The sequence below is a fragment of the Theropithecus gelada genome, chromosome 16 (genome assembly GCF_003255815.1).
Source record: "Theropithecus gelada isolate Dixy chromosome 16, Tgel_1.0, whole genome shotgun sequence".
In the NCBI taxonomy this organism is placed as follows: domain Eukaryota; kingdom Metazoa; phylum Chordata; class Mammalia; order Primates; family Cercopithecidae; genus Theropithecus; species Theropithecus gelada.
In genome coordinates this window covers 37623734-37643324 of record NC_037684.1, presented here as the reverse complement: position 1 = coordinate 37643324, position 19591 = coordinate 37623734, and the positions used below count along the sequence as shown (strand labels likewise).

The window sequence follows — 19591 nt, the reverse complement described above, 5'->3', positions numbered from 1 at the left end:
ACCCAAAGGTGAGCTTCTATCAGTTCCTGAGCACTGTAGCTCCATCCACACCCTGCAGACAGGCAGGATACAGCTGGAGGACGTGAGGGCTCCCCAACACCAGTTCCCGTTCCCTGCCCAAGACCCCCTGGACCTGTGACAATAATTCAACGAACTCAGAGTCCCACAGTTAAGAACTCCCTGAAGAAGCCCCCAGTGGCTGCTTGGTGGATTTTCGCAAAGCTGTCTCCACCTACATCCACCCTCTTTGGCAGCCCCTACAGACTCTTTTGCAGCATGAGGAAGGGAGGCCTCTTGCCAAGGCCTGGACTGAATCTTCTCCCAGTGGCTGCCACAGTTGGCCTGCTCTTGCTCCAGAACCTCTGTAGCTCCCATCCTCCACAGGGTCAACTTCCAACATGGCTGCCTGCACTCCAGCCAAGAGGCTCTGCTCTGGGCCCCTCCAGGTGCCTGACCTGGGTCTGTGGCTGCCCTGTCCTTCCTCAGTGCTCCTCTTTCCGCTGGGTGAGGGATAGATCAGGGCAGAGGAGCTAAGCTCAGGTTCATTCATAGGACAGGTGCCTATTTCGCTCAGGGCCCGGGAATAAAGACTTGCCGGGCTCAGCCCTTCGGGGAGCTGGCGGACAGCAGAGGGGAGGCTGGCTGGCCCAGAGAATGACCACCGGTGGGGCAAGCACAGACAGAGGGGAGCACAGGCTGCCCCCAGAAGACTGAGAGGCCCCCAGAGGCATCCGCAGAGAACCCCAGCTGTGCTGTCCAAGTTGGGCGACCGCCAAACCTTAGCGGCCCAGCTGACAAGAGCCCGCCCTCCCCCAGGGTCCCCGGAGAGTTGGTGCCTCCCCCGGGTCCCAATTTGCATGGCAGGAAGGGGCCTGGTGAGGAAGAGGTGGGGAGGGGACAGGCTACAGCCGGTGCAGTTACACGTTTTCCTCCAAGGAGCCTCGGACGTTGTCACGGGTTTGGGGTCGGGGACGGAGCAGTGACCATGGCCGGGCTGGCGTTGTCTCCTGTGTCCAGCCACTGGCTGGTGGCGTTGCTGCTGCTGCTCTCAGGTACAACACCCAGGACGAGGCCTGTGGGGTTTGGTCTCGTCTCCAGCTGTCTGGGCCCTGCGGTTCAGCCTCCTGCTTGCTCCACCCTCCTCCTCTGTCTCTCTCCTTTCACCGCCTATCTCCCTCTCATGGCCCTGGAGCCTGGGTCTGTGGGTGTCAGCTGCACGTGGTGATGGGCTCAGGAGTCTGTGGCCCCAGTCCCTCTCCTGCCTGGAGGGCGTCAGGCTGAGCTGGGCATGAGGAGCAAACCAGAGTTAGCAGCCAGGACGGTGGAAGCACTAGGCTCAGGAGGAAGAGAGGGTGAGGGCACTGCCTGGGGATCTGGAGGGGAGAGGCTGTCCCAACCCAACCCTGGAAGATGCGAGATCCAAATGTGGTCCCCTTCTCTGGGAGATGAAAGTGCCTCCGGGCTGTGACTTTCTTCCTGTCTCTCTTTAAAAACAAAAAAAATAGAGACAGGGTGTCCCTATGTTGCCCAGGCTGGTCTCAAACTCCTAGCCTCAAGTGATCCTCCTGTCTTGGCCTCTCAAAATGCTGAGATTTCTCTGTCCTTCCTGTCTCATTCAGATGCCTGCTCAAAGCCACCCTGAGGGTCAAAGGCAGAAAGGGGGCTGGGGGTGGGGCTTCCAGTACCCCCACCCCATGCCTGTCTCCCAAGTCCACGGGGCAGGAAGGACCGAGGGGTCTTGAAGCTGCTGTCATGGAAGGAGGAAGTAGCTCCGGGAACATAGAGGGTGCGCAGGGGTGGGGCAGCCCAGGCCAGAGGAGGCCCTGACCTGGCCCCGCCCACTTCCTCCCACCCAGCAGCTGAGCCAGTGCCAGCAGCCAAACCAGAGGACCTGTACCCGAATTCCAAAGGTCAGTAGCCTCACCTGCCGCTTCTGAGGGCAAGTTGTGTCCGACTATGTCCTGTGTCCAACTATGGTCCCTGTCCTGGAGGCGGCCCCGCTTCCCACCCTTGCCTGATCTCCCCATCCAGGATTCCCATCCCCAGGCCTCCTTAGGATCTCCTCTGAGCCCCACCCCCAGCCCACTGTCATCTTCATCAGACACATGCTCTCCAGCCTTGGCCACTGAAGGGCTGGGCTAAACTCTGGGTCACAACAGAGGAGCCTGCAGATTCCTCTAGGACTCAGGCCCGGGGCCTGTCTAGCTGGGGATCTGGCTGAGCCTCGGGTGAGCCCTCCAGGGCAGGGTCACTATGTGAGGGGCTCAGGGATTCCCAGGGAGTGCTCACTAAGAGCAAGGCAGTCGAAGCTGGAAAGAGGGTTCTGGAACAAGAAGTGGTCCCAGTCCCTGCAGGAGGGAAGAGGAGGATGATGGAGGGAAGTCAGCCACGGAGGGGGTTGACTGAGGAAGGTCTCAGTTGACAGGCTAGGAATTTGGCCTTTATCCCCAGAGGAATGGGGGAGACTGAGGATTTCAGGCCAGTGCAGGGCAGCACAGTGAAGGGAGGGGCCAGGCCTGTGGGCCTCCAGGTCCTGGGGGTGTGGCCTGGGTCAGGCTGTTGTAATGGGCATGGGAAGGAATGGCAAGGTCCCAGAGCTCTTCTAAAGGAAAATCGAAGGGAAGGTGGGGCAGTCGGGAAGGGCCGGAGTCTGAGAGCTTGGCTGCGGCTTCTCACGTGGCCCTGCTTCCTAACTCCAACCTCGGCCTCCTGCCTGTCCCACACCCTGAGAAGCAAAGACTAAGCCCAGGGAGTCTGTGCCAGCCAGGGCGGGGGCCTGCTGCTGGAGCTGGCAGTCAGGAAGATGCCAAGCGGAATGCTGAGCCTGGCCTTGGCACCCACAGGTAGTGCTTGTTCTCGGATCTGGCAGAGCCCACGTTTCATAGCCAGGAAACGGGGCTTCACGGTGAAAATGCACTGCTACGTGACCAACAGCACCTTCAGCATCGTGAGCTGGCTCCGGAAGCGGGAGACGGACAAGGAGCCCCAACAGGTGAACCTGGAACAGGGCCACATGCATCAGACCCAAAACAGCTCTGTCACCACCCTCATCATCCAAGACATCCGGTTTGAGGACAACGGCATCTACTTCTGTCAGCAGGAGTGCAGCAAGACCTTGGAGGTCTACCGGGGCTGCGGCACGGAGCTGCGAGTCATGGGTGTGTGCCAGGTGGCTGGGACGCTCCTGTAGCTGTCCACCCCCACCCCAGCCTGGCCTGCCTCTTGTGGAGATGGCCATAGCCCTAGAGCACTCAGGAGAGCCGCTGGGACCTGAAGGAGCTGCCCTTGCAGGCCTAAAAGGTGGACTGTGGTCCAGACTCACAACCCCACCCCTGGTCCCCGCAGGGTTCAGCACCTTGGCACAGCTGAAGCAGAGGAACACGCTGAAGGATGGCATCATCATGATCCAGACGCTGCTGATCATCCTCTTCATCATCGTGCCCATCTTCCTGCTACTGGACAAGGTGATCGGGGGCGGGGGAAGCCTTGGGGGACCGCAGAGGAGGCCACTGCATAGGCCAGGCATAGGCAGGGTCTCCATCTCCCCAGCTCTCGTTGGGGCCATCTTGGCCCAGTCTGTCCCCAGAGCCGGCCAACTGGCTCACCTATTCAATCATTCCTTCCTTCCTTCATTCATTCAGCTGTTCTTGCAGAATGCACCTCACTCCTGACCCCTTACCCTTCTCCCTGGCCCTCCCCAGCCTGGCCCAGCAGGGGATAGGGCTGGGGGAAGCTAACACTCTGATCACCATCCCTCTCTGCCCCCAGGATGACAGCAAGGCCGGCATGGAGGAAGATCACACCTACGAGGTAAGGAGCAGGGCAGGCCCAGCAGCTCTGAGTCCTCGGGGTCAGTGGCCACTATCTGCTGGTGTGGTTGGGGTGTGGCCCTGGCCTGAGCTCCACTTAATGTCTCCAGGGCCTGGACATTGACCAGACGGCCACCTACGAGGACATAGTGACGCTGCGGACAGGGGAAGTGAAGTGGTCTGTGGGTGAGCACCCAGGTCAGGAGTGAGAGCCAGGACCTCCCCACGGCCTGGGTGCAGGCTCCCCAGCCTCAGTGACTGCTTCGGAGCTGCCTGGCTCATGGCCCAACCCCTTTCCTGGACCCCCAGCCGGCCTCTGAAGCTGGCCCACCAGAGCTGCCGCTCATCTCCAGCCCCTGGTCCCCAGCTCTTGCCAAAGGGCCTGGAGTAGAAGGACAACAGGGCAGCAACTTGGAGGGAGTTCTCTGGGGATGGATGGGACCCAGCCTTCTGGGGGTGCTGTGAGGGGATCCATCCCCACGCACGGGATTGGGGAGGCAGAGACTGGTCCAGAACCCACAAATGGACTCGGAGGCAAGGGCCTCCCAGCAGAGCCTGGGAAGGGCCGTGGACCCAGCGGGGCCCCAGAAGAGCCACGGGAACATCATTCCTCTCCCGCAACCGCTCCCACCCCAGGGAGGCCCTGGCCTCCAGTGCCTTCCCCCGTGGAATAAACAGTGTGTCCTGAGAAACCACACACAGGCTCGCGGCGTCTTATGGGTCTGGGGTGGATAGGAACATTTATGTGGGTACTTCTGTTGTTTGAATGTGGCACCTGTGAGCCCTCGAGGGTGTGGGAAAGGTGACTGCCACCCCTTCTCTCTGAAGACCCAGTTGGAGCCTGTGGTCACATCCCCCCTTTCTTCCCCCTGGAACAGGGCTACATGCCAGGCCCTAGCTGGACCCAGAGCAGCTGGCCAGTGACTGGGCCTGTCCTTCCCCTCAGCAGGGACACCCTCATCCCACACTCCATTCAGCCAAAAAGCAACAATTGAGTCCCGCTCTGCCTCCACCTACAGGAAGCCCTCCCAAAGCACCCGGGTCTCCGTCCAAGCCCTGTTCAGACCAGCCTAGCAGCAGCGACTTAGCTACTGCCTTGTACTACTCACACTGGCCTTGGTTCTCCAGTCAAACTGGAAGCTCCCTGAGGGTAGAGGTTTCCCTGCCTCTACAATAACCCCACCCCCACCTCCCAGGAAGCCTAGGAAAGCTTGATGCAAAGCCATCAAGAGTGAGATCCTGAAGAGTAGAGCTTTGTATAGTGGAGCTTTGGGGTTCTTTGCCAGGAGACCCCTTCAGACTTTCACAGCATCGGAGGTCTGCTATGGCCCCAGGGTCCTCAACAATGGTCCCTAGGGCCCTCCAGCCCACCAGCTGTGGGAGGTACTGGGAACAGCTCCCAGCTGGGAGGCCAAGTGCAATCAAAGTGTGAGTGTGCAAAGCCTCCCTCCCAAGTCAGGCTGTGCTCCACTTCCTGTTGACCCTGGAGGGAATCCTTCGAGGCCTCTCTGCTATTGCTGCTCTGAATTCCGGCAAGGGAGCCCCTATGCTGTGGCAGCTGCCAGTTTAACTGGGGAATCAAGACCAGCACATGGGAACTAGTGAGAAAAGTGCCTATTTTCACCAAATTCCCTCTGGAATTCCAGGTGGGGCAGGTGGGTAAGGCCCCCACACCTGCGGTTTCAGGTAAATCTCTCCACCACCCTGCACCAGGCTGGGCCAAGCCAGGCGGCCCCTGCGTTTTCCTAGTCTCTGGGCTGCTGAAGGGAACCGGGTTGTTTTGGCATCAGCCTCTACTGAGCCGGAGCCCTTCCTTTCCTGCTGCTTTGCATAGTGGCACTAATTCCGTCCTCCTACCTCCACCAGGGACCTAGGCAGCCGGGTAGATGGTGGGAGGAGGCTTCACTTCTCCCCCAAGCAGGGTCTCCACCTGCTTGAGGCTGCCCTGGGTAGGGGAGGCTTTGGCTTTACCTAAAGACTTTTTAACACCTTTGAACAACTCAGTTTCCCTTAGACTTTGAAGTTCTTGTTTTATGTATGTATGTATTTATTTATTTATTGCTGACTTACTTATTTATTTATTTGTAGACGGAGTCTCACTCTGTTGCCTAGGCTGGAGTGCAGTGGTGCCATCTCGGCTCACTGCAACCTCCGTCTCCTGAGTTCAAGCAATTCTCTTGTCTCAGCCTCCCAAGTAGCTGGGATTACAGGTGTACACCACCACGCTCGGCTAATTTTTATATTTTTAGTAGAGACGGGATTTCACCATGTTGGCCAGGCTGGTCTAAAACTCCTGACCTCAAGTGATCCATCCGCCTCGGCCGCCCAAAGTGCTGGGATTACAGGCGTGAGCCACTGCACCCGGTCCGAAGTTCTTGTTAACAGAGAATCATTTGAGCATAGACATTGGCCCCTCCACCAGACACCCCCAAAGGGCTTGACTTCATGGGTTATAATGTAGGAGCCCTCCCTGGTCTGTTTTTCTGTTTTAAGGGCTTCCACTCTGGGGGATATCATGTCTGTCTTGTGGACCCCCAGAACTGACATAGGCAATGGAAACATAGCTGGGTACTGATGGTGGAGACAAGAAACATTTCAGGTTGCTTTATCTGCTAAATGGGAATCCTAAAGCCCATCCGAGGGAAAGAATTTGGACCAGACGTTTTGTAAAAAATTATCACAATAAAATTGAGGGCTTACAGGCACAGTGGCTCATGCTTGTAATCCCAGCACTTGGGGGGCCGAGGTGGGTGGATCACCTGAAGTCAGGAGCTCACCTGAAGTCAGGAGTTCGAGACCAGCCTGGCCAACATGGTGAAACCCCGTCTCTACTAAAAGTACAAAAATTAGGCGGGCGTGGTGGTGGGCTTCTGTAATCCCAGCTATTTGGGAGGCTGAGGCAGGAGAATCACTCGAACTTGGGAGGCAGAGGTTGCAGTGAGCCGAGATTGTGCCATTGCACTCCAGCCTGGGTGACAAAAGCAAAACTCCATCTCAAGAAAAAAAAAAATTGAGTTTGTTTCCTTTGGGTGTACAGAATTTTAGCAAATGTACAGATTTGTATCACAACCACCACAATCAGAACACAGAATATGAACCAAAAGCTTTTATTGGGCCCAACACATACGTATGGAGCCCCTCTTAAATGCAAGAAAACTGGATTGAACACCTCCATCTTCGTTTACACTCTGCCTGATGTACCTGCAAGAGGATCGCACTATCTGATTTTTACAAACAAGGAAATCAAGGCCCAGGGAAATTACCATAACTGGCCAAAATCACACATAGACCTTCTGGCTCCAAGTCCAGCCGTCTCCCCACTACATCACGGCCGCCTCTCTTGAAGGGCGTTGCAGCAATAAGACCCTGAACCAAAGGAGGAGGAAAAGGAGGGAATCCGGTCACAACTTTGGCTATCTTCAAATGTTTGTGTATTGAAGGGGGATTTGATTTTCCTGCGATTCACAAGGTTCGAGGCCCCAAAGGCCCCACTCCTTCTTGCCAGAGCCTAGTAGGAGACCTCTGAGCACCCTCAAGAAGAAGCCACTGTGCCATCCCTCCAGGACCCCAGCTCTGCAGCTGCCCCCTCTGCCTGCCCCCTCCCCAGAACACAGCTCCGAGGCCCCTGGTGGGCACATGCCCCACTGCCTACTGGGGGAATCCAGCCAGCTCCCCGGGGACCCTGGTTGAAGCACAGGCTGGTTCCTCCTCCATTCTAGCTTGACTTCCTGCCCTCTTGCTGCAGGTGCTGCTAGGGTTGGCGTGATCTGACCCGAGGTTTTGGGTGTTTTTCCAGCAGAATCAGAGGCAAGAGAAAAACAAAACAAAACGCAAAAAACTGTGGCTATTTGGGTGCTGTTTGGGTGACAAGAACAGTGAGTGTTCATCCCTTAGTAGGTGTCTGGCCTGGCTGAGGCTTCTCTGAGGGGCCTCTAAAGCCATCTCAAGGCAGGGTGCGGTGGCTCACGCCTGTAATCCTAGCACCGTGGGAGGCTGAGGCAGGTGGATCACATGATGTCAGGAGTTCAAGACCAGCCTAGCCAACGTGGTGAAACCCTGTCTCTACTAAAAACACAAAAATTAGGCCCAGTGTGGTGGCTCACGCCTGTAATCCCAGCATTTTGGGAGGCCGAGGCAGGCAGATCACCAGAAGTTGGGAGTTCAAGACCAGCCTGACCAACATAAAGAAACCCCATCTGTACTAAAAACACAAAATTAGCCAGGCATGGTGACGAATACCTGTAATCCTAGCTACTTGGGAGGCTGAGGCAGGAGAATCTCTTGAACCTGCCAGATATTGCGGTGAGCCGAGATCACGCCATTGCACTCCAGCCTGGGCAACAAGAGAGAAACTCCATCTCAAAAAAAAAAAGCAAACAAACAAAAAACAAAAATCAACCAGGCGTGGTAGTGCATGCCTGTAATCCCAGCTACTGGGGAGGCTGAAGCAGGAGAATCACTTGAACCTAGGAAGGGGAGGTTGCAGTGAGCCGAGATCCAAGATCATGACACTACATTCCAGACTAGGCAACAGAGTGAGACTCTGTCTCAACAACAACAACAACAACAACAACAAAAAGCCATCTCAGAACATGGTATTTGGGATCCCTGTCTGCTCTCTTTGGTTCACCTCAAGAAGTGGGTTCAGAGCCCACATCTGCAACATTCCTGGGTGTGTCTCAGGTCTACAAGCTGCTCCTGGTATGTCATCTTCCGGTCCTGCCATTGACTCAGCTGCAAACAACCACAAACCCTCCACTTGGGACACCCGCCTCTCCCACCCAAAAGCGTTTACTTGGAAACAGGTGACTACGGAAGAGAAAAATAATGAGCATTATCTCCTGACTTAAATCAGAGTGTACTTTGTTAAAACACACTTAGACTGATCCTAATATAATTTTCAATTTTTTAAAAAAGGCATTCCACCTCCGGACCTAATACCACTTTCCCCATGTGGCAAGAGGGGAAGATAGAAGTTCATGTAAGTTGTGAGTCCGTATAGAACATTCCTGGGAACTTGGACGCTCTGCTTTTCACCTTTTGCATTTGATTTTGTTCATGTATGTATTGTCATGTTATTGTTCCTGTTCATGTATGTATTGTTCCTGTCCGTGTTATTTTCTTTATTATTATTATTATGTTCTTTTTTTTTTTTTTTTTTTGAGACAGAGTTTCATTCTTGTTGCACAGGCTGGAGTGCAATGGCACGATCTTGGCTCACTGCAACCTCCACCTCCTGGGTTCAAGCAATTTTCCTGCCTCAGCCTCTCAAGTAGCTGGGATTACAGGCATGCTCCACCATGCCTGACTAGTTTTGTATTTTTAGTAGAGACGGGGTTTTGCCATGTTAGTCAGGCTGGCCTCGAACTCCTGACCTCAGGTGATCCACCTGCCTTGGCCTCCGAAAGTGCTGGGATTACAGGCATGAACCACTGCGCCCGGCCAGGTATATATGTATGTTGGTAATATAATGGTAAAATAGAAATTTCAAATTGGAAACATTCCCATGAGGTAAATAGAAATGGCGAAACCCCATCTCTATTAAAAATACAAAACTAGTCAGGCATGGTGGAACATACCTGTAATCCCAGCTACTTGGGAGGCTGAGGCAGGAAAATCACTTGAACCCAGGAAGTGGAGGTTGCAATGAACCGAGATTGTGCCATTGCACTCCAGCCTGGGCAATAAGAGTAAAATTCCTTCAAAGAAAAAAAATATATATATAACAATTTTATATATATATTACATAATGTATTTTTTTACCTTTATATATATACATTACATAATGGTAAAATATTATCTCTGTCCCAAGTAGATTGTTAGCACCAGAAGAGAAAGAATCATGTCTTTTATTTATCTAGATATGCCCATCTGCCTGGTACAATCTCTGGCACATGTTATAGGCAACAGCTACTTGTGGAATCGGTAAATGCACAAATAGAATGAGTGAATGAATGAATGGACGAAAGACAGAAATCCAGCCTCAGGCCGGCACGGTGACTCACGCCTATAATCCCAGCACTTTGGGAGGCCGAGGCGGGTGGATCATGAGATCAAGAGATCGAGACCATCCTGGCTAACACAGTGAAACCCCATCTCTGCTAAAAATACAAAAAATTAGCTGGACATGGTGGCAGGCACCTGTACTACTACTTGGGAGGCTGAGGCAGGAGAATGACATGAACCCATGGGGGCAGAGCTTGCAGTGAGCCGAGATCGTGCCATTGCACTCCAGCCTGGGTGACAGAGCAAGACTCGTCTCAAAAAAAAAAAAAAAAAAAAACAAAGAAAGAAATCGAAATCCAGCCTCAAAGAGCTTACAGTCTGGTAAGAGGAACAAAATGNTGTCAATTATATGAGTTGTACTTTTCTCTTCCTCAACAGCAAACTGGCTTTCCTCCTTTTTGTCCTCCTCTTTCTGCCTATAGAGCAATTTCCTCCCGTCCACTTTGCAGGGCTGATAGCTCAAATACAGTGCTATGGTGATGACACCCACTCCAAGGGCAACGGTAATAATGACAAAGAGGGCAGAGCTGATTCCTTCATCTAGTCCTGTCCAAGCACAGAAGACAGAGTTAGGAAGGTCTGAAAGTGCGAGGATCACCCACCCCAGCCCACCAGGCCCACTTCTGAGTCTCATTCTTCCCAACCTAGTAGAATCTTTCTTATTTTCATCCTTGGATAAGAATTCCAAACCCCTAAGGAGTTTCCCATCTCCTGGGCCTGGCAGCAGAGCAGCAAAGTTTACCTTGAACAATGACAGCAATGTCTTTGCTGACAGAGCCCAGCTGGTTAGTGGCTGTGCAGCAGTAGGTTCCGGTGTGGTTCTGGGTTGCCTTCTGTGGCACTTCAAGGTCAAAGACCACCCCATTCCAGGTACACACCAAGGCTGGAGCTGGGTTTCCCTTTGGGACACAAGCAAGCCTGTGTTCCATCCCTTCCAGCCAGGTCTGTTTGCCAGGGCAACTGGATTCCTCTAGCCGTGGCTTGTCTGCAAAACCAGAGTTTCCCAAAGAGCTGAGTTCAGTGCACCACACTCCCTTACTACCTTCACACCCTGCTCCCTCTCCTCACCCAAATGCGGTCCCCTCCATCCAACAGCTTTCCTTACCAAGGGAGCACTAGCAGCTCCCTACTTTGAGGCAACTCTTCTTTCCCATCTTCCCCATGGGCATGGAGTCCCAGATGAAACCTAGGGTGTTTTTGTTTGTTTGTTTGTTTTGAGACGGAGTCTGGCTCTCTCCCCAAGCTGGAGTGTGTGCAGTGGTGTGATCTCGGCTCACTGTAACCTCCACCTCCTGGGTTCAAGCGATTCTCCTGCCTCAGTCTCCCAAGTAGCTGGGACTACAAGCAGTGCCCCCACGCCCAGCTAATTTTTGTATTTTTAGTAGAGACGGGGTTTCACCATGTTGGCCAGGATGGTCTCTAACTCTTGACCTCGTGATCCACCAGCCTTGGCCTTCCAAAGTGTTGGGATTACAGGTGTGAGCCACCACGCCCAGCCAAAACCTAGGGTGTTTCTATAAAAAAAATTCAGACTAAATGATAACCCTGCTGTGTCCGTGGTGGCCCTGTGCCCCTGCTTCCCATCTTTTTCTCAGTGGGTAAGGAGCTAGGTAGTGGTGAACTCAAGAGATGAGGATTTTTCTACTTTTCTCTTTTTTTTTTTTTTTTTTTTTTGAGACGAAGTCTCGCTTTGTCACCCAGGCTACAGTGCAGTAGCGTGATCTCAGCTTACTACAACCTCCGCCTCCCAGGTTTCAAGCGATTCTCCTGCCTCAGCCTCCTGAGTAGTGGAATTACAGGTGCCCACGACCACACCCGGCTAATATTTGTATTTTTCATAGAGATGGGGTTTCACCATGTTGGTCAGGCTGGTCTGGAACTCCTGACCTCTAGCCATCCACCCACCTTGGCCTCCCAAAGTGCTGGGATTACAGGCGTGAGCCACTGCGCCCGGCCTATTTTCTCTACTCTTCAAAATAGAAATTTGTAGATGGAATTTTTGGATATTTCCCTTTTCAGCATAAACTCCCACTATCACTTCCTTTGTTCTCCTCGGCCATTGCCCTCAACTAACGTTGCCTGATCACTTTAACCCCTTTCCTTTATGTTCCCAATTTCCCCTCATCTGGTTCCCCACTCACTCTCCCGGGAGCAAGGCAAGCTTGGAGCGCTTTCCTTATATTCTCTCCTTTGATTTTTTTTTTTTTTTTTTTTTTGATGAGAAAAACGTGGCAACTCTAATAATGAAGCACTGCTGGCCAAGAAGCTCTCTAGAAATGGGAAAATAATAATCCTTATTTTGACAAGAAAGATCAGGCCCCTACTCACATAGGACATGGAGCTGGATCACAGTGGTTTTCATCAACCACTGACCCTGCACCTCCAAAGAGGCCTCGCAGGAGAAATTTCGGCCATCATCTTCCTCCCTGGCAGTAAGTAGAAGCCAGGCAGGCTCCCCAGGGGCAGGGAGGTCTGGGGCTCCCTGAAGCCGAAGAGTAGGGCTGGGTGATGTTAATACATGCCCTGAGCAGGTCACATTAATGTCGGTCCCTGCCAATGGGTATGATTCTTTCAGCTCCAGGATTGGTGGAGGGAAGCCTGTAAGGAAAGGAAAAGGAGAACCAGATACATTTCTCAAAACTAGCAGACACTTCTGCACTCTTGCTGCTGGCAAAAGCCCTTGGGAAGGCAGACAACAGGGGAAAGACTTTGGATACCATTGCTTCTTCTGTAAAAGCTGAAGGAAAGAATGAGGTGGTTTGGGGATCCGAGAGCTTCTCTTATGCACGCACACATTTAGTTATGCTTCGCTGCAAGGACTGCAAGATGTCTTTTCATCTTACAGCTTTCCTCCTCACCTCAAATAAATGTTCCTAAAGTAGTTCGGGGCATCCACAATCACTCTGTAAGCAGGATAGCCTAAGGAAACTGGGGATGAAGTCTGGAAAGAACTACTGTAGCAATACATGTCCCCAATCTGCCTGCATTTACCAGAGAAAGATGAAGACTCATGTTCACTTGAGAGAGTACCCAGCAAAGGGCAGCAGGGATATCTACAGCCAAATCACTAACCCATTACTGTGTGTTTTCAGTTGCAGAGAACCCGTATGAAAAAGGAAGAGCCAGGTCACTTACTGTAGCTATGCACTAGCTTTCTTGTTTTCTGTTCCATTGGACCCAGAGATGCAAGGCAAGACAGTTCCTGATCACCAGCCTCCATGGCCCGAAAGGTAGCATTGGCCCATGCTGTGTTCCCCTCCCAGGAAAGGAAGGAGCTCAGCTCTTGGTCTTCCAGGAACATGTGGAATATAACTTCTTTGGCTGGAAACACCCTAGCCACCTCGCAGCTCACAGTCTCTGCCATCCCAACCTCCAAAAGGGAAGAGACCCAGATATGGGGAGTCTGAGAGAATTCTGCCAAAAAAATGAGGACAAGAAGAGAAAGGAGAAAAGTCATGAGAAATCATACGTCATGCAGGACCCTTCAAGGTGGGAAGGAAGTGGGGTTAAAATGTCTCTCTTCCCCAGGGTGAGCTTAAAGCCCAAGCAAAGGTGGAGCTCAGTTACTCTCACACCCTCACCCTAAACCCCATGAGAACTTAGTCCCAAAGGCCAAGGCAAGATGAGCCCCAGGATTCCTCCTGCACTTGAGTTCTGACTCACCAAAGATCCGGAGTATTTTGATGGGTGAGCTGCCTTGAAAGAGGCTCCCACCTTGCAAACTCAAATCCAATTCTGCACGGCAGGAAAAATTGCACCTGTCATTCTCCCTTTGGGCTCTGACACTGATGATGACCTCAGCTCTTTGGGAGGCCACAGCCAAGCTCATAAAGTCCTTTCTATGCAGTTCTTGGTTACCCTGGAGAAGGGCAAGGGTGAGGCTCTCCAAGGGTGCTACACTGGGCACATGACACTTCACTGTGAAGGCTTCATCCACGGCCACCCAGGCAGGCTGCAGCTCCAGGATCACTTGCTCTGGTGGCTCTTTAAGACAAAAAAGCAGGGCTTGATGAGCATGCCATCCTCCTCTCCAGAAAGAAACGGCATAGGACAGGAAGATGAAGTGATACAAATCACAGAAGGTGACTGTCACCTTAAACCATCTGATCAGCAATGTCAGAATGTCAGCTTTCTGCCATCCCTGCCCTAGATGGGGCGAGTTAGTCTTCTGGCTCTTGTTCTTCCCATCAAAAGTGGCTAAGGCCATAGCCAAGAAAAGTGACTGCTGAGGGAGGGGCCCTTGCTTTGACTGTTGCTGCCATTCTGGAAAGCACTGATCTTTTACCAGAGGGGCTTCAGAGGCAAGAGCAGCTTCCGAGGGCTCCTTAGCATCACACAAAATCTATATTCTAGCAGGCCAGGTGCGGTGGCTCACGCCTGTAATCCCAGCACTTTGGGAGGCCAAGACGAGCGGATCACTTGAGATCAGGAGTTCCAGACCAGCCTGGCCAAGATGGTGAAACCCTGTCGCTACTAAAAGTACAAAAATTAGCCAGGCGTGGTGGCAGGTGCCTGTAATCCCAGCTACTCAGGAGGCTGAGGCAGAGAATTGCTTGAATCCGGGAGGCAGAGGTTGCAGTGAGCCAAGGTTGCACTACTGCACTCCAGCCAGGGCAACAGAGCAAGATTCCATCTCAAAACAAACAAACCAAACTATAGTTAACCAAGTTCTGACCCCACAGAGACCATACTTGCTTTCATGGCCATATCTTTGCCCATGTTATTTGCCTACCTGAAAGGTCTTCCTTACCTGTCCCCTTCAATTCAAACCCTAACCATCCTGGGGGAGGGCAGTCAGGAGCCTCCTCCACCATGGAGCCTTCTCAGGCTGCCCCAGTTCACAAAGACCCTTCTCTCTCCAATCTCTGTTTATTCCAATAGCTTGTAGCAAACAATTCAGCATTAATTTTATACTTTTTTTTTTAAGAGATGGGATCCCACTCTGTTGCCCAGGCTGAAGTGCAGTGGTGTGATCATAGATCACTGCAGGCTTGAACTTTTAGGTTCCGAGGATCCTTCCACCTTAGCCTCCCAAGTAGCTGGGACTACAGGTGCATACCACTATGCCTGGTTAACTTTGAAAACTTTTTTTGTAGAGACAGAGGTCTCACTATGTTTCCCAAGCTGGTCTCAAACACCTGGCCTCCCAAAGTGCTGGGATTAAAGCACGAGCTACTGTGCCCAGCCTAATCTTATACTTTTTGGTAATTTAACCATAAACATTATTAGCATATGCTTCCTGTATTGAAGATATTTTCAAGCACAGATGTCTGGATGCTCTCTATGGTCTGCTCCTAATTTAAAACTCAGAAGAAAGCCTACATCAAAGGGAAGTAGAAGTGGGCCAGGCTCACTTCTACTTGCTGAACTTGAGGTGGCTCACGCCTGTAATCCCAGGACTTTGGGAGGCTAAGGCAGATAGATCACTTGAGGTCAGGAGTTCAGGACCAGCCCGTCTCTACTAAAAAAATACAAAAATTAGCCAGGCATGGTGGTGGGTACCTGTAGTCCCAGCTACTGGGGAGGCTGAGGCAGGAGAATTGCTTGAATCCACGAGGTGGAGGCTGCAGTAAGCTGGGATCACACCACTGCACTCCAGCCTGAGCGATAGAGCAAGATTCCGTCTCAAAAATAATAATAATAATAAAGGTGATTGGATCTAGAATCCTTACAGTATGACAGAAATCTTTATTAAGGGCCTTAATTATCTCCCCTAATTAGAAACATTTGTCCCGTCCTTCCCTAAATAAGACATGTTCATGTTTCCCCATTCCTCCTTTCCATCCCCCTGCCCCCAGCCCTTAGCCCTACTCACGATACACAGTGATGCCAAGGCTTGTGTCCTTTTGAATCCCTGCACAAGAGAAGAAGCTCTGCAGGATGGAATTCTCTGTTACATCCTCCAGAAGAAACTCTTTCCACTGAGGCCCTTTGCCCACCTGAGTTTTCTTTAAGAAGGTCTCAATTCCACTGGGTCCTGGGTCTGGGCAAGTAGTGCTGCAGTTGACCACTAGGGACTGTCCAAACTCCACCAGGGCCTGATTTGGCCGAACAGAAACCTCAAACGACTCTTCTGCGACCCCTGAAATATGAACTACATATGCCAATGACTCTGGTGAGGACCACGAGACCCAAACAAAATACAGAAACTATTCTATCTAGTTCTAGGTTAGAGAACAGGAAATCTGCCCTGAACAAAAAGGTTCAGAGAACCAGACAGGACAAAAGACCTGTAATTGGCTGGGCACGGTGGCTCGCACCTGTAATCCCAGCAGTTTGGGAGGCCAAGGTGGGTGGATCACCTGAGGTCAGAAGTTCGAGACCAGCCTGACCAACATGGAGAAATGCCATCTCTATTAAAAACACAAAATTAGCCGGGCGTGGTGATGTGTGCCTATAATTCCAGCTACTTGGGAAGCTGAGGCAGAATTGCTTGAACCCGGGAGGCAGACGTTGCAGTGAGCTGAGATTGTGCCATTGCACTCCAGCCTGGGCAACAAGAGCGAAACTCCACCTCAAAAACAAAAACAAACAAACAAACCTGTAATTAACAAGTTAGTTCTGATTCCTCCACTATTCCCTCCACCTATCTTCTTTCTCGAAACTTGAATTCTCTATTAATATCACCATGGAAATTATGGAGTTGCTAAAAAAATTATGCCCAGGAAACCAACATCTTCCTAAACTTTCAGAATTCTTGAAAGCGTCCCAGGATAGGCTGCTGCGGACCCTCACAGGATTCGAACTTCATTACTTATCCCTCAAAGCAGTGTCTCCCTCAAATTATGGCTAAGGATTCCCTTCGTCAGAATCATCCTGAATGCTTGTAAACTGCAGATTCCAACTCCATCTCAGAGTGCATGGTTTCAAACCTGTGAAGGTGGGAACTGAAAATATGCTAGGGAATAACAAGCCTGCCGGGGACCCTTATGCACACCAAATTCTCAGACCCATTGGTCTGCAGGTGACTCCCGGGTCACTCATTTCCCATGCCTTTTCTTTATGCCTCTTCTCAGAGTGAGACCATTCCGTTTTGATTTGGTGCTGAGAGAATAGATGTTTTGGATGCCTACAAATTTTGTCTGTTCTAGAAATCTTCTCTGATGCAGTGGGAGATGTCAGATACATTTTTATTTTATTTTATTTTATTTTTGAGACAGAGTTTCACTCTTTTTGCCCAGGCTGGAGTGCAATGGCGCAATCTCAGCTCACTGCAACCTCCGCCTCCCATGTTCAAGCGATTCTCCTGCCTCAGCCTCCCAAGTAGCTGGGATTACAGGCACGTGCCACCATGCCCAGCTAATTTTGTATTTTTAGTAGAGATGGGGTTTCACCATGTTGGCCAGGCTGGTCTCCTGACCTCAGGTGATCCGCCAGCCTCAGCCTCCCAAAGTGCTGGGATTACAGGCATGAGCCACTGTGCCCGGCCAAGCCACCGCGCCTGGCCTCAGATGGATTTTAGATGCCTGATGTAAGTAAAGGGCACAGAGACTTCAGGAAGTCCTGAAGGCTTCTCTACAGGTCCCTTTTAGCTAGTCCATGTCTACCATCTACTTCACCTCCCAATACCAGTCCCCTCTGGGAATACACAGCTCTTGTAGCAGTGTTACCTGCTAAGGCCCTTGTTCCTTTCCTGTCATCAGGAGAACTCACTTTTTGGACCTGAGCTATGGGTCCTGTCCTACCAAGGGCCTATTATAGTTCATCATGACACAAACGGTGGCAACAAAGAAGTAAAAACATTCTCAAGAGGAGAAATACAGGGCAGTCCTGGGGCAGTAGGGAACCAAGCAGAGAAGGCATTTTTCCTAGGGAGAGTCCTCTCTGATAGTCTATTAACTTGGGTTATCCCAGTTACAAGCCAGAGACCGTAAGGATTCTGTACCCTAGTGATCCAAGAGATAGGAATATTTCCCCCGGGTCCAGATGAACGAACACTGAAGTGTCATCCCACTTAGGACTCCCCACCTCCTTCCTCACTGACCAGCTACCTGTGTCCTGGCACATACTGGTTTAAAATGCTTTCCCAAATAGCCTCACCTGGGCAAAGGATCAAGGCCAGCAGGGCCCAGACACCAAACAGAAGCATTTTCATCCTTATGAGAATGGCCAAAGGCTGGAGAGAAAAAGACAGCAATGCTGGTGAAAGTGACCAAAAATACATATATAAGGAAAATTATTTCTTTGATATTAAGAGTCAGTCCCTTTCCTGAAATCTCACTAGTCTAGAAAAATTACAGCAAAAATATCAGCAGTGAAGGTGTACTAAAAGAATGTCTTGGGCTTGGCGTGGTGGCTCACGCCTGTAATCCCAACACTTTGGGAGGCTGAGGCGGGAAGATCATGAGGTCAGGAGATCGAGATCATCCTGGCTAACACGGTGAAACCCTGTCTCTACTAAAAATACAAAAAATTAGCCCAGTATGTTGGTGGGAGCCTGTAGTCCCAGCTACTCGGGAGGCTGAGGCAGGAGAATGGCATGAACCCAGGAGGCGGAGCTTGCAGTGAGCTGAGGTTGTGTCACTGTACTCCAGCCTGGGCAACAAAGTGAGACTCCATCTCAAAAAAAAAAATGTCCTATATTATATCTATTTATTTCAGCTTGGCTTATGTGCATAGCAAAAACAGGGGGAAAATATGAAAAAAGAAGAGGCAATATTATTGAGACTCCTGTGTAAGTTGTATTCTACTTATCTTTTTACTAGTTTGCCTCCATATATTAGACTGAGTCAATAGAAGGGTGCTGGCATGAAAACATGAAAAACTGAGTTTAGGCTGGGCACAATGGCTTACACCTATAATCCCAACACTTTGAGAGGCCGAGGCGGGTGGATCACCTGAGGTCAGGAGTTCCAGACCAGCCTGGCCAACATGGAGAAATCCATCTCTACTAAAAAAATACAAAATTAGTTGGGCGTGGTGGCAAGTGCCTATAATCCCAGCTACTCAGGAGGCTGAGGCAGGAGAATCACTTGAACCCAGGAGGCAGAGGTTGCGGTGAGCCGAGATCATGCCACTGCACTCCAGCCTGGGTGACAGAGCAAGCCTCCTTCTCAAAAAAATAAAACAAAAACTCATTCAAGCTAATTTCTTCTAAGAAAGGCTTCTTGACTAGCCTTATCACACTTCACAGTCCCTTATTTGTTATACATGATCTCTATCTCACTTTATGCCAAACAAGATTTCTGAAGTTGCAAAGTGAACTAATGTTCACTTTGGTGAATTATTTCAGTGATGTAATCATCACTATACTAGAAATTCCTTGAGGATAAGAGGCTGTAATGTACTTATCTTGTATCTCCAGCACCTAGCACAGAGCCTATGATATTGTGGACTACAATGAAGGACTACCCTCCAATACTTTTTTTTTTTTTTTTTTTGAGACGGAGTCTCGCTCTGTCGCCCAGGCTGGAGTGCAGTGGCCGGATCTCAGCTCACTGCAACCTACGCCTCCTGGGTTTACGCCATTCTCCTGCCTCAGCCTCCCGAGTAGCTGGGACTACAGGCGCCTGCCACCTCGCCCGGCTAGTTTTTGTATTTTTTTTAGTAGAGACAGGGTTTCACCGTGTTAGCCAGGATGGTCTCGATCTCCTGACCTTGTGATCCGCCCGTCTCAGCCTCCCAAAGTGCTGGGATTACAGGCTTGAGCCACCGCGCCCGGCCCCTCAAATTTTGTATTGAATTTTCATACAGTGGGTTTGGAACAGGTCTAACTCCACTTCTATGCTGGTCTGAGAGTTTTTTCTGTTTTTTTTTTTTTTTTTTTTTGACGGGGG

At 51.1% G+C, this 19591-nt stretch overlaps 2 protein-coding genes across 5 annotated transcripts; one reads left to right on the top strand and one right to left on the bottom strand.

Moving 5' to 3' along the window:
- Positions 1-898: 898 nt before the first annotated feature.
- Positions 899-4506, top strand: CD79B (CD79b molecule). 4 transcript variants are annotated; one of them, XM_025361805.1, is made up of 6 exons: positions 899-1052; positions 1860-1910; positions 2844-3158; positions 3346-3464; positions 3769-3810; positions 3920-4506. In XM_025361805.1, the coding sequence occupies exons 1-6, from the start codon at positions 986-988 to the stop codon at positions 4016-4018; spliced, it is 693 nt and encodes a 230-aa protein (XP_025217590.1). In that variant the 5' UTR covers positions 899-985; the 3' UTR covers positions 4019-4506. The 4 variants fall into 4 exon arrangements, with proteins under 4 accessions (XP_025217590.1, XP_025217589.1, XP_025217592.1 ...); XM_025361804.1 differs by having other exon boundaries at positions 1857-1910; XM_025361807.1 differs by lacking the exon at positions 2844-3158.
- A 2628-nt stretch (positions 4507-7134) lies between these two features.
- On the bottom strand, positions 7135-18077 carry LOC112610135 (intercellular adhesion molecule 5). The gene is made up of 8 exons (XM_025363474.1): positions 17856-18077; positions 15631-15897; positions 13479-13799; positions 12951-13229; positions 12144-12413; positions 10558-10800; positions 10131-10361; positions 7135-7175 (listed from the first exon to the last, which is right to left on the bottom strand). The coding sequence occupies exons 1-8, from the start codon at positions 17977-17979 to the stop codon at positions 7135-7137; spliced, it is 1776 nt and encodes a 591-aa protein (XP_025219259.1). The 5' UTR covers positions 17980-18077.
- Positions 18078-19591: the final 1514 nt, after the last annotated feature.

Bases quoted from the DNA above. Each gene is read 5' to 3' on its own strand.
- CD79B (XM_025361804.1), top strand. From the start codon at position 986: ATGGCCGGGCTGGCGTTGTCTCCTGTGTCCAGCCACTGGCTGGTGGCG. The intron at 1,911-2,843 runs GTCAGTAGCCTC...TGGCACCCACAG, and splicing joins CCTGTACCCGAATTCCAAAG to GTAGTGCTTGTTCTCGGATC. The intron at 3,811-3,919 runs GTAAGGAGCAGG...TAATGTCTCCAG, and splicing joins AGGAAGATCACACCTACGAG to GGCCTGGACATTGACCAGAC.